Genomic DNA, 16,410 nt, shown 5'->3' with positions numbered 1-16,410 from the left:
AGATAGCCTATTCAAAACATAACTAACTCTATGAAAAAATAATAGCTGTTGATAAACCAGAAACGACAGTAAAAGTGGCTCCACTTAACCTTACAAACAATAAGACAAATGACAGCTCTATTAGCAAAAGACCAAGCATTTCACGCATGTGGAGACATTCCATATTTCACGTAAATATTTACATACAAGTCAGCAGGACGGGGAGAGAAAAACATATGCACGAAAAAGGAAGCATAATAATAACACTTCATTTAGGATGCATTCTCAATTTCACTTCCCAAGACCGAAGAAGCAGCCTTTGAAGAAAAATTCAAGTATCTGGTTGTCACGTCACCTCTTCTGAATGAAGTGCTCACATTCCATCATAATAAGCAAAGGCACCGGTTCACGGAACACCTCACTTTTCAAACGAACGGGGCGACTAAATTAGGTGTCACCACCAACCTGGTTGCTACGTTGATGCTACTCTTCGGAGTTGAGCGGTATACCTTTCGTCCGCGTATTCCACTCATGACACTCGCCTGTTCCACATCGGCGTCACTATTCTACATCTACAGGCACAAACGACGCTCATCGATCCGACAGCTTTATCAATCAATTTTGTCCAAACTGCAATCTTTCATTGAACAGTGTGATACGTTTGATACAAAAGTGCAACGAGTACTCATCACCATACAAGAAATCGAGCTCGTATCCAGAGGCTACCGACTGTCTACACCCTTATCTCCAATATCCCGCATCGAACAAAACAGTAAACAAAGAAAATGTGTTCATCTGAGAAGCCGGTTAGCATCTATTCTAAGAAGAGCATTTATCGTCTACGAAGAAGGCATCATTGACTTGGTGAACGTGATCGATAAGGAACATCTACTCAGTCTTTTCGAAATGTACAATGTTCACTCGATTGCTTCCCTTTCCGCCGTCGATAGTAGTGAGGATTCGTACAGTCTCGATCAATTGAAAAAATTGACACAGATTATGCATCTCAAACGAAGGGAGTGTATGGTTCATTTCCTCGCTTTAGGTACTGACATTGATCATCACGGTTGGAAAATAGTCAATGACATCTTGAACCATTTTTTAAAGGAAATCGAGAACTTTACAAAAGAAATGGTGGAGGCCCTGGACGCTGAGTTTTGTAAGTAGCACTTTTTTATATTTGTTGATATACTGATGTATGGGTAAATAGATAAACCAATCAACACATTTGATACAAAGACCAGCAAGATCATGGACTCTCGATTAAAATTGTTCATCCATCGATTATCCTCTCTCGAACAAGAATTACGGACACTGGAGGCAAAGGTTTATTTATGTAACGAAAGCGTGCGGCAACTGAGTCCCGAATCAGCCGAGGAGACGAAAGAAAAGTTACTCAGCGACTATTTATCTGTGCAAAAGGTATTTCAAAATATGCTGTTGGAATGGGAAAATGGAAAAGAAGCACTTCAATCCTATTTGGAATTACCATCAGCTACAGTTGCAAAAGAAGAGACGAAGGCTGCTGAATCCGCAGAGATAGAGGAAGAGGAAATTCAAGATGAGTCTGAAGGCAAGGGCATCATTCTCGATTCAGAAGACGTTGCTGATATTCTCAATCTACCTTCAAAGGCTTCAGTGTATGAGGCTATTGCTGGTGTGGTAGAAAAGAATGGGAAAGAAAGACCAAAAAAATCTCGAGATGAACGAATTCAAGAAATGAAGCTAAAGCGAGCTCAAGAGGTACATACAGAACACATGGCGTTGGAGCTTAAGTTGTAATATGTTTCATCTAGGCAGAAAAACGCGCTGAAAAAATAGATTCAGAGACAATGGTCCATGAGCTGAAAAGTGTACTTTATAAAAGAAGCACAGAACTAGATTTACAAGAAGACTAATAATAAAAACTTATTTATTTATACCCCCCATCTTTTGGCTTTAGTAGGTAAAGCAGGAGGGCGTCTTAGTACTCTCCAGAGCATAATACTGGTTGCAAATGATAAAGAGTACCAAGTGATCAAGTAATTCAAATGACTATTACGAACTTCTACAGTAGGCGGTCTACCAACAGGCACCCCCTTGTCAATGAGAACGTGCTCTTTATAAGGCGATATATCTAAAAAATATCACAATTTAGCCGACACTCTTTAATCTATCTTTCTTCATATTGTACCTGATACTCTTTCAATCATGACAGGTTGTGCATTCGTTAACTTGGCCATCGTGTCAACGTCTGCCCAGTACCACTGATTGCGCTCAATTTCATTGTCGGGTGTAAACGAATTCTTTTCTTCATTTATACGTATTAAACCAATCACTTCGACTTCTCCTGTCTCTAGACTCTCAGGCCGGGTCCTCTGGTCTCTTTTGTCGGAGGGAACCCATCCTCTTTTGACAAGGATAGTCGTACCGTTATCTCTTTCTAAGGGTGTAATAATAAAGTAACCCGCATTGCCGTCTCCTCTCGTTCTGGGGCCTAACAATATTTCCTGATCATGTCTATAATGTCCCTTGACATAGACTTTACGGTACTCATATTCTTCTAAAATATCAGGGCTATCTAATCGTATTATATAACTTGTCCTCAGGTTACTACAATTGTGTCTTTCTTACTTTATACGTTTGGGTAAAGGAATCGGTTCTCGATGTAAGCGGTCCTCAAGAGTGCTGATCAACTGAACCTTCCAACGAAGTCTTTGAACCTGCCATGTGCCAAGTCCAAATGTTATGAAGGGAATAGTGCACAAAAGTGCTGTACCAAAATTGAACTTTCTTTTTCTTGTTGTGTATATCTGTTGAATTGGCTTTTTTTCTGTCGAGGCTGCTTCTGTCGTCAACCATTTCTTTATCACACATTGTCGGATATGACTGCCTCCTCTCGTAAACTGTACTAATCTATTACTCCACATTTTATTTTTAAAGAAAAACGGCAGGCCCTTGGAAAAGAAGAAAGTCAACCACTTCAATCACCATACGTGACTGCCAAATGTTGGATTCAATGAGTTCAATTACAAAAAAAAAGTTTTGATCTTTATTTCTTCCAATGAGTCCTGACAAAAAGTTAACCAAACGTGAAAAGAAAGCCCAAGCATTTAAGAAGCGTGCGAAAAAGAATCAAGAGATCACAGAAGAAAATGCAATTCCTCAGCCTGATGAAGTTCCCGAGATCGAGCAACCACAGAGTGATCGTAAGCGAAAGGCCGTTGATTCTCAAGAGGCAGTAACTATTGACGTGCCAGCTGAAGATAAAGAACCTGTAAAGAAAAAGAGTAAAAAGAGTGAAGATAGCAATAAGCATGCGGATTCTCGATATATTGTATTTGTTGGCAACTTACCCTTCACGACGACCAAAGAAGACCTTCAAAAGCACTTTTCAACTATTGAAAAAATCAAGTCGATTCGTTTACTGACTGATAAAGCAACGGGGAAGCCAAAAGGATTTGCATTCATGGAATTTGAAAACGCAAAAGATATGAATGTAAGATAGAGTAGCAAGATTAAGATAAAGCATTTACCCTCCTTTTAATATAGAAAGCATTAGCTTTTCATCATACATTCTTCAAAAAGAGACAAATCAATGTGGAATTGACTGCCGGTGGAGGAGGAAGTAAGAGTGATGCACGTAAAGAAAAGTTAAAGGAAAAGAATAAGCGATTAGCAGAAGAAAGAGTAAGTTTGAACATAACAAGCAAACACTGTGTCTCATTAAAGTTACAATAGGCCAAAAAGCACGAAAAAATAAAGGGTAAAAATGTTCAACAATCCTCTTATAAACTAGATGATGATGAATAAATCAGAGAAATGAATGAATATTCCCCTCCTCTAAGCAAGAGAAAAAAAAAAGAGAGAAAGAAAACGATTTGCATAAGCTTAAATTGTAAATAAACATAGAATAACACTTCAAAGCCTTGTATCCACAAGTACGCAAAGAGAAGCATTGACAGTTAGTGCAGTAATTACCAACGTTGCTTTATATGAAAGCTGTCTCTTGGCTTTATTAAACAAGACTACTGTAATACTTGTTTCATAAATCCTGAGGCTGATAGAACAAGAATTACCTGTTGTACATTTCCCTTCACTGACTGGCTCATGCAGTGTTGATCCCTTTCAAATGTGAACGACGACCGCACAGCTATTATTTAGGGAAAATATCAAGCTAAACAGCAAGTGAGTTTTTATATAAAATAAAATCGTATACGGTTAGTGCCAGCAAAACCTATGACAACAACAATTGGAAACCATAGAATGACTGATGCCTTTAGTATACACTGCCTTAGACCAAAAAGGGTACAATGTCCAGCACATCTTGAAGTCTCGATTGATAGGCAGCACTTCCTCTATAATTAGTTGAATGATGTGCTTGGGCACATCAAAAATATATTAATGGATTTAAGCCTATTTGGGTTATAACAATGGTTGATAAACTCTATTAAGGGCCAGAATTTCAATTGACAGATATAAACAATAGAGAATCCTAGACGCTGGCCACGCCGTGACATTCAACTCCAGATTTCATTCATCATCACGACTCGCCTAATGCATCCTAAGTATCACGTCCAGAATCTCTTTTCCTTCCTACCCATGTGCCAGATGAGCCTCAACTAAAAATTCTACAACTTCTTCCAAAATCACAGGAACTTCGCTTGCATAACATGGGCAACGACAACAAAATAAGTGTACTCATCCAAATAAGGAAAGGAAAGAGTTACCGCTTAAATTATGCTGCCACGAGAATCGAGTTTACAACCAAGAGAATACTAGTGTCAAAAGAACTCTCTTTTTCCCAATCATCACACTTAGGGTCTCAGTAATCAAATTACTTATATTTACAATGATCTAGCGTGGATACTACAAATTTCTTCATATAAAAATTTGACTGTAGCTTCTCCATTAGTTTTACGGAACTGCTTTGGCACACGACCAGTTCGTAACGTACTCGACTGCCATAATAACGCACAAGTTTCCCTTCCTTATTTTAAGGAAATGAACCTTCATAATCCATACCAAATCGTTCAAATAAGAGTGCACTGGGATATTTCCCAAGAATGAAACCTTCTTTGGAACATTGGCAAAGATTTGATATTCTCCACAGGAAGCCACATATTTATACGCCTGTGGCCACCAATAGCTGGCATATAATTTTTCCCATGTTGTATCTTGACCAAAATGACCATGACCATTATGAACCTCCTTTGGAACGTCTATTCGTTCTGATAATTTTGGTATTTTTACTAATCTATTGCCTACCATAAGAAACAACTCTTGATTTCAGACACAACGAGGATCAGCAGTTTCAGGAAGGACGGGACATTGTCCATAACAATATGGGATCCTTTCATATTGGGAAATTCGTCCATAATGTCTAACATATCACTGATGAATTGCACATAATGTCTAAAAGCATTCAAAAAAGCGGGTAGTACTTTCAAACATCGGGTAAATTGAGAGTGGAGGCACAGTATCAACAAACAGAAAAGTTGTACAAATATAGTACAGCCTTTTTAGCTTACGGAGAGTCATCAAGGATCGTCTTGAACACGACAAACAATGCTGCTGGCCCCGAAAACAAGAAAGAGAAACGCGGCATCAAAATGATCAGCGGTCTGTTAGATAAATATGTTTCGGCATAAAGTTGCATATGTCATACAGAAAAGATGCAAGCTTTATTTGATTAGCAAGAAGAGAAATAAAGCATGGCTTAGAGAACCACGGCCCCGTTTTCAGCGTGCTTCTTGTCTATCGGATCAATACTCAATCCGATCACCGTATCTCCCCCTGCCCTTCTATTAGACTTGTTCATAATGTTACATCACTTATTCCAATTAAAGACCTGAAGATAGTAAAATACAGGTACAATAACTAGCAAACGATAGAAAAAGGCTGCTTAATATACACAACTTGCGTACATCATCCTTTCTTGCATACTTATTTTCCCCCTGTCCCCTTTCTTTCTCACTTTCCGAAGAACAGCCGGCTTCATCTTTTTAAAATCCAGTCCGGATAAGATTAACCGTCCCGCCATACTTTCCCCTTTTGCAAAAGTTAATGCGTGACTTTTAATTTCAAACAGCATTATTATAACGGTCGATCTTAGGCCTCTTCTTCTTTTTCTTTTTTTCATATTGACGATCAGCTTTCAATCATGGATAATTCATCAGGATTTACAAGAGCATTGCTACAGATGATAGCATCTGATATGCCAATGATTTTGTCGTTAATCTTTGGTGGTTGTTGTAGCAACGTCTTTGCCTTGGAAGTTCTTGTCACGTAAGTGTTTTGTTTATTTCAACGGGACAGTAACTCATTTTAAAGCATATAGTGACGCACCAAGGAGCGGTAAGAGATAAAATAAAGCATTATAAAAAATGCTTTAAACAGAAAACTGACATTTCTGTAGGTCAGTTAATCACTTTTGGACAATTCCTGTTTGTTGCAGTAGAGGGATTACGACACCAACTCACCTGGGGAACATACGGACCGAGACTAAAGAAGACAGTTGTTCCCTTGACACACTGGTTGTTCCTAGTCACATTGTTTTTTATTGTATCCTTGTTGAACAATATTGCCTTGGGATACAATATATCAGTGCCTTTGCATATTATTTTTAGAAGCGGTGGACTGATTGTAAATATGATTTTAGGAACTCTTATCTTGGGCAAAAGGTACGTCTATCTTATTTTTTGAGCTTACGTAGACTGGTATTAAATAGTAGACAGATACTCTGTAGGCCAAATCACAGGTGTTATCTTTGTCACCGCGGGTGTTATCTGGGCCACTTTAGATAACGCATCATCAAGTGCCGAGAGCAAGACAGGAAATACAACAGAATTCATCACAGGCATTATGCTTCTTGTTATTGCCATGGTGTTATCGGCCGGAATGGGATTATTCCAAGAAGTGACATACAAAAAATATGGCAAGCAATGGCGAGAAGGTTTATTCTACACTGTAAGTTACAAACATGAATAAGCAGAAAGATATTAACAATATATACAGCACTTTCTTGCCCTGCCTTTCTTTCTTATATTTTCAAAAGATCTGCTTGGTCAAGTACAAGAGTATAACAAGTCACCTTTGATGCCTCTCTCTGTTATTTTGGAAGAAGTACCTGTTCTTGGATCCATTGCTACATATATCCCTGATATAATCAAGACAGTTTTGCACACCATTGAAATCCGTAAACTATGGGCTTATCTCATCTTGAACATGGTGACCCAGTAAGTGTGTTGTGTAAATAATAGAGAAACAAATACTCATGTTGTTTTAGATATGCATGTATTGCTGGTGTAAATCGAATGACATCCGTGGCTACTTCACTCACACTAAACCTTGTTCTCAACCTACGAAAATTTACCTCCTTGATCATTTCTATCATCTACTTTGACAACCATTTTGGGTTTGGTGCTCAAATGGGAACTGCAATGGTAGTTCTTGGAACATTAATCTATACGCGTGCTGGACTTAAATCAAGCCAAAAGACAAACAATACTAATGCATCAGCATCAGCAAAAGCAAAATAGACTCTCTACTGTCTCTGCATTCTTCTTATATATCAATAAACAAATTGAATCAATCTTTATAATTGACTTTAATAGACATCAATCCGTGTCCTCCTATTTTACCCTTTTTTCGCAGACAGTTAAAGGGAAGTCTTTTGGGATAGATTTGCTTTTGAAGAGCTGCATTAAAAAGCGATTTCAACATCAGCAAAGAAAATGACACAAGCCACGAATTTCAAATTAAAATGTTCAGGGATTATTATTATTATTACCATTGACATTTCCCCCTCTAGAAATTCCAACTCAATGAGCACAGGCTTGCTACTTAGGAGACTACCTGGTCATTTTCCAACTAAACTATACAACAAGTCTAGTATATTACTTTCATGCCATAAGCGATGGAATTCGAAAAGCACCACCGAAGTATAAAAAGTGGAAACGCCTTTTTAGAAAAACAAAATAACTGACAACGTACAATAGAAATTGAAAAGCGCAAACCCGAGTAAGAATATTGACTTGACACATTTTCCAGCAGAAAATATTAGAAATTTTAGTATTATTGCGCATATTGGTAATAGTCTATTTTTAGTCTATTGTGTGTATATTCACTTTTTATTATTATAGATCATGGAAAGAGCACACTAGCAGATAGGTAAATAACGTATATAAAAAAAAGGAAACAATAGACTCAACTAGATGATAGACTATTAGAATTCACAAACACGATATCAAAGACGGGATCAAACAAACAAGTACTTGATAAATTAAAAGTGGAAAGAGAACGAGGAATTACGGTGAAAGCACAAGTAAAAAAAAGAAAAAAGAAATACAAGAAGCTATCTAATTATATATCTTAGACTGTATCCATGTTTTATCAATATAAAGGGAAAGAGTACCTGCTAAATTTAATTGATACACCAGGCCATGTGGATTTCAGTTATGAAGTGTCACGTTCCTTGGCGGCATGTCAAGGTACTATTCTACTCGTTGATGCCGCTCAGGGCATTCAAGCACAGACCGTGGCAAATTTTTACTTGGCCTATGGTGAAGGTTTAGAGATTATACCCATACTAAATAAAGTAATAAGAAAAATAGACACACATACATGTATACCAACCATTTTATTAGATTGATCTTCCTGGAGCAGAACCTGAACGAGTGAAACGACAGATTCAAAGCGCATTCGAACTAGATACATCCTCTATATTACAGGTAAGGCTTATTCATACAAAAGATAATGGGAATCTCACAAAGAAAAATAGATCTCTGCGAAGTCTGGAATCAACATTGATAAAGTATTACCCAACGTCATCGAGAAAGTACCACCACCTATAGGGGAGATAGAGAAGCCTTTCAGAGCCCTTTTGTTTGACTCATGGTATGATCAATACGTCGGCGTTGTTTGCATGCTGGGTGTGAAGGATGGTGTGATTCGAAAGGGAGATAAGATCATATCTGCCCATTCGGATACTAAATATGAAGTGACAGAGGTTGGCATTATGCATCCAGAGCAAGTGCCTACAGGCTATCTGTAAAGTAACCATAAATACTAAGCATGACTTGTTCTAACTTGTGTGTATTTAGACATGCGGGTCAAGTAGGATACATTATCTGTGGTATGAAGAGTGCCTCTGAAGCGCATATTGGCGACACATTTTATCATGTAGGACAAAAGGTAGATGTCTTGCCTGGCTTTCAGCCTGCACAATCAATGGTATTTGCTGGTATTTTTCCCGTGGACACGAATGATTTCCGTAAATTAGACGATAATATCAGAAAATTGACCTTGAATGACGCAAGTGTGAGTGTACATAAGGAAACAAGCCATGCGCTTGGCCAAGGATGGCGATTGGGGTTTCTTGGCACGCTACATATGGATGTGTTTAGACAAAGACTAGAAAATGTAAGTGGTAAAGTATATCCTGTTTTTATTTCATCTAATATGCTTTAGGAATATGATGCCAACATCATTGTCACGCAGCCTACTGTACCATACAAAGGTAATTGAAACCATGGTATCGAACCAGTTCATGTCTAACATTGAAAAAGTCATCTACAAGGATGGTACATCCAAATTGGTAAGAAATCCTTCCGATTTCCCAGATATGGACGAACGATCACTTAGAGTATCCAAATTTCAAGAACCAATGGTCTTAGCAACCTTGATCTTTCCTGATGTAAGTCCACACTATGTTGTAGATGCATATATTAAATAGAGTAGGAATACATGGGTAAACTGATTGAGCTATGCGGAGTAAGTGAAGACAAGTTTCAATAGAATGCTTATTTAGATTATCGAATAGAGTAGACGAGGTGAACAATTAGAGTATACATATGTGGATGAAACACGTGTCATGATGAAGTACAGATTACCACTGGCTGAAATAGTGACAGATTTCTATGATGAACTCAAAAGCCGATCGTCAGGTTATGCCTCGTTTGACTATGAGGAAGCAGGCTATGAGGACAGTGATCTAGTCAAGGTTTGTTACAAATATAGTCATAAAACTAGCTTTACTCAATTCATAACAAAAAGATGTCTGTACTCTTAAACTCTAAACCAGTTGATGCATTATCTGTCATTCTTCATCGCTCACAAGCAGAGTTTGTTGGTCGTGATTGGGTCAAACGACTAAAAGATGTTATTCAAAAGCAGTTGTTTGAGATATCTATTCAGACTGCTTTAGGTACAAGAATCATTGCAAGAGAAACGTAAGGAGTTTGAATCATAAATAGGCAATAACCTTGTATTAATTATATTATCAGTATTCCTGCGCTACGAAAGAACGTTACAGCCAAATGCGTAAGTAAGATAAACCTATTGGATCGTTTGTTATTTATTTATTTTTTTAGTATGGTGGAGATGTGTCTAGAAAAATGAAATTATTACAAAAGCAAAAGGAAGGCAAGAAGAGAATGAAGATGATCGGCAATGTGGAGTTACCTCAGAAGGCATTTTATGATTTCATGGATAAAAGTAAAAACTCATAGCGGAATAACACATCATCCGTAAGTTACGTGTCTGTGTGTTGATTACATAATAATAAAGTTATTTTATTATTATAAAAAGTAGTTAAACATAGAGATAATATTAAGTAGTAAATAAAATAAAAAAAAGCGTATGTATATAGAATAGAATAGAGGGAGGGACAAAGGTGTATATGTATAAATGTAAATATATATATATATATATATATATATATAGTTTGCTATAATCCTTTGGGCGTCAATGTTAACTTGAGGGTGCTTCCTCGACGACTTGTGATTAAATCTTCCAATTCTTTCATCTTTCTTTGTTTTTCCAATTCGTCTTGAGTCAATTCTTTTTTACCAACATTATATGTCTTTACTTTATGTAAGAGTGGTGTTGATTTACTAATACATGGCTCAATCGACACGACTGATGCAGCTGCTGAAGAACTTCCGCTTTTCGTACTACTGCGACGTCGATCCCGCAATTTGCATTTAAAGGTCGATTTGGGTTTTTTATCATCCTCAATATCACTATAGATTACGGTAGACGAACAAGAGTGACGACGATTACTGGCAGATGTCTTGGCTTTCACATAACTTTCTTCAATCACAGGGCGTTCAGGTCTTCTTCTTGAAAGGGGAGAAGGAGATATAGGCTGATCATAATTAGAGAACGTGGTTCTGATAGGTGAAACAAGGGAATAGATAGAAGACGAATGCTGAAGTACGGGAGAAGATATTTTTAACTGACCAGCAGTTTTTCGATTGTAAGTTAATGACTCTTGTTGCTGTGGACGAAACAAGCTTTTTAATTTGGCAGATTTCTTTCTTTCAAGCATAAGAAAAGACACACACACGCACAATTATTAATTAAAGGAAAGGAGAAAAAGAGAAAGAAATAAGAATAAAAAGGATATTTTTATGTGGCCTTGAAGAATAGAAGAATAAAAAAGGAGAAAAGACAGATCACGGGGATTAATGAATGGTGCAGTTAATTTGCCTGGGTCCAACAACAAAATAAGCAATTCCACATGGTGAATAACTCATCATGGTGTCATCATGACATTGCCATTGTACAAGACAACATGAATTTTGTAACTCCTCTTTTGCGGACATTGAGTTTTATTTTACAGCAGATTATTTTCAGGCCCGCATGATTCAAGAACCATCTAGTTAAGAGTGAAAAAAAAAAAATATGTATTCTTGAATTATGATGGTTATAGGAGGGGACAGCCTTGAATCTACCTAGGTATATATTTTATAAACCCATTACAACATAAACCATCTGAATCAAGCAAAGCTGCTTTGATATGCTCGATTACTCTACAATGCACGGCTTTTTTTATATTGTGTGCCTGCCTATTTACTTATTGCGATCACTTTATTTTCAAATTTCTTTTTGTGAAATCCCTTTATTGCGATGCTCTTCAGTTTGATTTAATAGTTTTGAGGAGAAAATATGACAAAGGGAGAAGAACAAGTCTTGTTAAAGGGATATTTGCGCCTTCCGTAGCTTAATATTAAAAACAGAAATTGACTGTCTTGACTAAAAAGGCGTCGTTTTTTTCACGTGTATTAGTGTATGCTATGTTCCTGATAATCAAAGTGTGATACTACACTAATAAAACTTGAGTTTATCAATATGCCTGTCATAGTTCATTTACATGATACTATCAGTGAATTGGACCCTTGATATATCAAAGGTTCATTATACCTTCAAAACCAAAAACCTCGCACGATCAGTTTCTTGAATAAAGTTAACCAATAGTAGCTTTGAAATGGATGCAAGTGATATGGATCTAGTATTTGCAGCTTATAAAAAGAAGAATATCAATTAATCTTATGAAACGCTTCATTTTATTTTAAAGATAGCAGACTATTCTGTTTACAAAAGCTTGTTGTGTACCAAATTAGATTTTACAGCAAACCCAACATGCTTCAAATTTAACTAGCTCCCATCTTGGACCGCATTTATGTCGAAAAGTGGCACAAGTATATGAGCAATGGTCGAACGACCTACGAGTGGGCGTATCTGAGTCATGACCTTCAGCGTTAGATATGGTCATGGAAAGGCAGAGAGCAAAAAGAACAGTAAAAGAGTAAGCCTTCATTTCGAATTAATGTTAAAAGTATTAAATGCTGAATATATTAGAAGAAAATAACCTACTGCATTTATATTCGAGTGTGAGTGTATCACAAAATACTATAAGATTAAGCATGAAGAGAAAAGAGCGGTCAATGAAAGGAGAATATACCTGAGGGGTGCATTAATAGCAATACGATGCTTACAAGTAAAGCATTATAAAAGGATTAATATACCTTTAAGAAAAAGCACCTAATTTCCGTATTAAATCTTTTATCAACTGAGGTGAGCCCCACATTATCTTCTATTCGTCCTTTTGACCCTTCAACTGCTATTCAGTAACATATGCTCTTATGCGTCATTTCCAGTAATTGACTGTGATTATGATGCATGCCCTACTTACCTCTTAGCCAATAATAAAAAGTGCTCATTCTTAACCTTCAATGCCTTTTTTTTGTTTTCATTCTTGTCATGTGAGCGGTGATCCTCGAACGTATTACTTGCAGGAATTATGAGCGTTTTATGATCATTTATTTCATGAAGACATCCTAACAGAAGAAAATAACACTCCCTGTCTTCCTTGTTCTTCCTGTTTTGTTTTTTATATCGCCCTTATTTTTTCATTATTCCAGTAACGCCCTTATTTTCATTATTCTTATTATCTCTATTTTGCATGAAAAAGTAGGCAACTCCTGACACCATTGCAGTTGATGTTGACAGCTTTATTGCAAGGGGGAGTAGTAACCATTGCGCATTCGAAGATAATAAAATGTTACATCATTCATGAAGCCCTTCTAGTTGAATCAAAGCAAAAATGCTAAAAACGAACGCACTGTGCTTTTTCTCAGTTCGAGGCCGTATAATACAAAGTATATTCATTATTAAATAGTCATAAAAGCAGCATTAATGGCTTATTTCAAATCGTTTATTGGCTTTTTGAACAATTGGAATTTGCTCTCTGCTCGAACATATGGACAAATTCAACATCAACCTCTTTTTCGATCTTCATTGAATTGCAGATTTTAGTTATGGTAACAAGGCAGTCGATCAATTCTTGAGCCCAGACATCATCGAAAGGTCTCTCACACAAAACCAAGACGTCTTATTGCAGATGATTTCTGTAAGATAAAAGGACAAGGTCCTATTCTGAATTGTCAAAGAATAAATCAATTTATACAGTGTCAACACTTCAAGATGGAAGGCGTGCTTATAGTGCGAGATTTGATAGAAACGGAAGACTGGATGTGCAAGATCGACCTGAAGGACGCATACACGGTGGTTCTTATCCATTCGGAATCACATCAATACCTATCTTTCCTTCACTATGGTATGTTTTATCAATACAAGTCTTTACCATTTGGTATGAATGTTACTCCAAAATTTTTTCTAAACTCATGAAGTTTGTGACGGAACCATTAAGTATTCAAGGAATTCGAACAGTATACTATCTGGACGATATTTGTCTCTTAGCAAGGGCGAAAGAAGAAAGGTGCAAGAATATTCAGGCAATGTTAGCTCATCTGAACAGGCTAGGGTTCATCGTCAATTATTTCAAAAGCAAACTGATGCTGGAGAAGGTACAAGGTCTCTTAGGCTTCCAATTCAATACGAAGACGATGACTATCTCGGTCTCTATTACGAAGATGAAGAAACTAGCAAGTCAGGTCAAACAATTGTCGAAGTCATCAACGAGGGAGTCATGCCGTTGGTTAGCAAGCTTAATTGGGAAAATTACTGCAACGATTCCAACGATGAGAGATACGCTCCTACATGTATGCTTCTTTCAAAAGGACCTAGCCAGGAACCTACACCAACAACGACAGGGTTGGGAAGTTCCATGTCATCTGCCTCCAGGCTAGCAGCAGAATCTAGAATGGTAGCTGACGAAGAGTTCAAAACGAAATTGGGATTGCCTATATACACAGACAACAGCAAACTGGAAGAATTGCCGAGACCAAACTTCGCCATTTTCGTGGACACTTCCAACTCAGGTTGGGGAATAAGTCCGGAATGAATAAGAACCCACAGCTTTTGTTTGTAGTAAATGCGTTCGAGCAGCAGTAACCGAGGAAGGAGTTGTTTTTGAACCCATTTTGGAAGTTACTCCTCAAGGTAATTCACAAATTGAAGATGAACCAAATAAAATCGGCAGTTCTTGTCACGCCATGATGGTCAACGCAAGCATGGTGGCCGACGATCCTACCACTGACCAAGAAAAATCCAATAATGCTACCGAAGTTACAACAAGATTCGGCATCATTGATCACATGAAGGTTATCGATTACTACCGAAAGAAGTAAAGGTTGTCACTTGAAGTGGTAAACGTTTTAAGATAAAAGGACCGTTTGTCATTGTAGTGAACTTATAATGAATATTGGAAGAATTGGGTAAGATGGCGCTACGCCCAGGATATTGGCCCTTTGACAGCAAATGCTCAAGACAACGTGCGCTATCTCACTTCCTTACAATACTTCACCCGTTCTCATTTAAAAGAAATTCGCTCTGGCTTAACTTCAGTTTTCAACCTGATTCACCTCGATGAAGGGGGTTTGACAAATGATATTTTTGCCCAAGGCTTTTTTAAGTTTGTGAAGAACATGAAATTGGGAATACTTCGTAAGCATTGCAAAGTCTGGGACCCTACCGTGATAGTTACGTTTATACAAGAAAACTGGGAAAAGAATGACAACCTATCGTTGGGTACTCTCCAAAAGCAAGCAGCTATCTTGTTATGTCTTGGCGCCATGTGGAGATCTTGCTTGGATTTAGGGAAACTCCAGTGGCGTGACATTGACTCTATGCTTCAGGACGGCACAAACAGGCCTTTTTGTTGAGAAGACCCAAAGAAAGACCAGCCAAACAATCCACAATGAGATATCTTGATGACCGACAGCTTTACCCTGTATGAACGCTATGTGGCTTCTGTGAGAAGGTACAACAACTTCGAGAGGGCTTTCCAAGATCATACTCTCCTTCTAGAGTATATTCAGCGCGAAGAGAAGAACCCAGAACCTGCTTCACTATCGACTGTGGCCAATTGGGTTAAAGAAGCGGGTATAGACACAACACAGCTCAAAGCCCATTCAACAAGATCTGTTGCAAGTACCAAGACTTATATGATGGGAATTGGTGTTCAAAAACTAAAACAACTCACCAATCGGGATCTTCGCACGGACGTAATTGAATGATATTACCTACATCCCCTACAGCGACATCTAGAAGGTAAAACGATTGCATCAGTTGCAATTACTCCGTCAAATGAGCTTACGCAAAAAACTACCACATCCGAAGGCAAGACAAAGGATGTGATAAGTCCCCGCCCTTTGTATAAAAGGTTTTTCAAATAGTGATTTTCAGGTCCAAACAACCACATTTCAAAAAAAAAAAAAAAAAAAAAATAACAATGCGACATAGAAAGGAATAAGGGTATAGACAATATATTACTGAAAACAAAGTGTGGCTTGAAAAGCCTGTTACCGCATCCTTTATCTCATCTTCATTAACGTTCGAATTTAGACGATCTTTATTATTTTTTAGAATGGTATTGAAGCATCACAATGGAGCTATTTATATAATTTAATAAGCATAGTTAGTGTTTTGCCAAGTACAAAGGTAAGAGACAAAAACTAATAAGATGAGAAGAGAATAGAAAAAGGACAATAAGTCAGTGAGACTGAAATATATGATATCTTTATTTACAATGAATAAAACAATGGTATTTATACTTTTTAACATCTACAATCAATAATGATAATTTGATATCGTGAGCGTACCTATAAGCGTCCAGCTACAATGGGAATAACTGGGAAGAACCTAACTAGTATTAACTATTGGTTCGATGTATGTTCGAGGTGCCTTGTGGATGAGGTGATACAT

General features: G+C 37.4%; 8 protein-coding genes across 8 annotated transcripts in view; 5 read left to right on the top strand and 3 right to left on the bottom strand.

Moving 5' to 3' along the window:
• The window catches only part of RHIMIDRAFT_243464 (uncharacterized protein), a gene marked incomplete at both ends in the record, with an annotated part of 2,034 nt that extends 157 nt beyond the window's left edge, over window positions 1-1,877 (top strand). Inside the window, 4 exons of the mRNA XM_023609944.1 lie at window positions 46-170; window positions 256-1,138; window positions 1,190-1,722; window positions 1,776-1,877. Coding sequence (XP_023471096.1) covers window positions 46-170; window positions 256-1,138; window positions 1,190-1,722; window positions 1,776-1,877 — 1,643 coding nt within the window. The remainder of the gene's footprint in view (window positions 1-45; window positions 171-255; window positions 1,139-1,189; window positions 1,723-1,775) is intronic.
• Window positions 1,878-1,895: 18 nt separating this feature from the next.
• On the bottom strand, window positions 1,896-2,888 carry RHIMIDRAFT_232821 (SURF1-domain-containing protein; the record flags this gene model as incomplete). Its single annotated transcript, XM_023607820.1, has 3 exons — window positions 1,896-2,095; window positions 2,153-2,535; window positions 2,593-2,888. The coding sequence occupies 3 exons, from the start codon at window positions 2,886-2,888 to the stop codon at window positions 1,896-1,898; spliced, it is 879 nt and encodes a 292-aa protein (XP_023471095.1).
• A 125-nt stretch (window positions 2,889-3,013) lies between these two features.
• RHIMIDRAFT_310119 (uncharacterized protein) lies at window positions 3,014-3,964 on the top strand. The gene is made up of 3 exons (XM_023614627.1): window positions 3,014-3,457; window positions 3,511-3,648; window positions 3,700-3,964. Exons 1-3 carry the CDS (start codon window positions 3,023-3,025, stop codon window positions 3,769-3,771), a joined length of 645 nt encoding a protein of 214 aa, XP_023471094.1. The 5' UTR covers window positions 3,014-3,022; the 3' UTR covers window positions 3,772-3,964.
• An 841-nt stretch (window positions 3,965-4,805) lies between these two features.
• RHIMIDRAFT_232819 (uncharacterized protein) lies at window positions 4,806-5,229 on the bottom strand (the record flags this gene model as incomplete). The annotated part of the gene is made up of 2 exons (XM_023607819.1): window positions 4,806-4,919; window positions 4,984-5,229. 2 exons carry the CDS (start codon window positions 5,227-5,229, stop codon window positions 4,806-4,808), a joined length of 360 nt encoding a protein of 119 aa, XP_023471093.1.
• Window positions 5,230-6,082: 853 nt separating this feature from the next.
• RHIMIDRAFT_253831 (UDP-xylose and UDP-N-acetylglucosamine transporter-like protein) lies at window positions 6,083-7,701 on the top strand. The gene is made up of 6 exons (XM_023611053.1): window positions 6,083-6,246; window positions 6,299-6,315; window positions 6,377-6,641; window positions 6,696-6,927; window positions 6,976-7,196; window positions 7,247-7,701. Exons 1-6 carry the CDS (start codon window positions 6,122-6,124, stop codon window positions 7,497-7,499), a joined length of 1,113 nt encoding a protein of 370 aa, XP_023471092.1. The 5' UTR covers window positions 6,083-6,121; the 3' UTR covers window positions 7,500-7,701.
• Window positions 7,695-10,673, top strand: RHIMIDRAFT_253826 (GTP-binding protein lepa). The gene is made up of 15 exons (XM_023611052.1): window positions 7,695-7,901; window positions 7,959-8,049; window positions 8,103-8,130; window positions 8,182-8,284; window positions 8,336-8,557; window positions 8,607-8,690; window positions 8,741-9,009; window positions 9,063-9,381; window positions 9,430-9,478; window positions 9,528-9,655; window positions 9,700-9,732; window positions 9,782-9,961; window positions 10,015-10,190; window positions 10,245-10,281; window positions 10,332-10,673. Exons 1-15 carry the CDS (start codon window positions 7,785-7,787, stop codon window positions 10,467-10,469), a joined length of 1,974 nt encoding a protein of 657 aa, XP_023471091.1. The 5' UTR covers window positions 7,695-7,784; the 3' UTR covers window positions 10,470-10,673.
• On the bottom strand, window positions 10,660-11,379 carry RHIMIDRAFT_253821 (uncharacterized protein). The gene has a single exon (XM_023611051.1). It carries the CDS (start codon window positions 11,288-11,290, stop codon window positions 10,688-10,690), a length of 603 nt encoding a protein of 200 aa, XP_023471090.1. The 5' UTR covers window positions 11,291-11,379; the 3' UTR covers window positions 10,660-10,687.
• Window positions 11,380-15,347: 3,968 nt separating this feature from the next.
• On the top strand, window positions 15,348-15,722 carry RHIMIDRAFT_296683 (uncharacterized protein; the record flags this gene model as incomplete). Its single annotated transcript, XM_023614259.1, has 1 exon — window positions 15,348-15,722. The coding sequence occupies exon 1, from the start codon at window positions 15,417-15,419 to the stop codon at window positions 15,720-15,722; it is 306 nt and encodes a 101-aa protein (XP_023471089.1). The 5' UTR covers window positions 15,348-15,416.
• Between the last annotated feature and the right edge of the window lie 688 nt (window positions 15,723-16,410).

Source organism: Rhizopus microsporus, assembly GCF_002708625.1.
Source record: "Rhizopus microsporus ATCC 52813 unplaced genomic scaffold scaffold_1, whole genome shotgun sequence".
NCBI classification, from domain to species: Eukaryota; Fungi; Mucoromycota; class Mucoromycetes; order Mucorales; family Rhizopodaceae; genus Rhizopus; species Rhizopus microsporus.
This window is presented reverse-complemented; position numbering and strand designations above follow the sequence as displayed.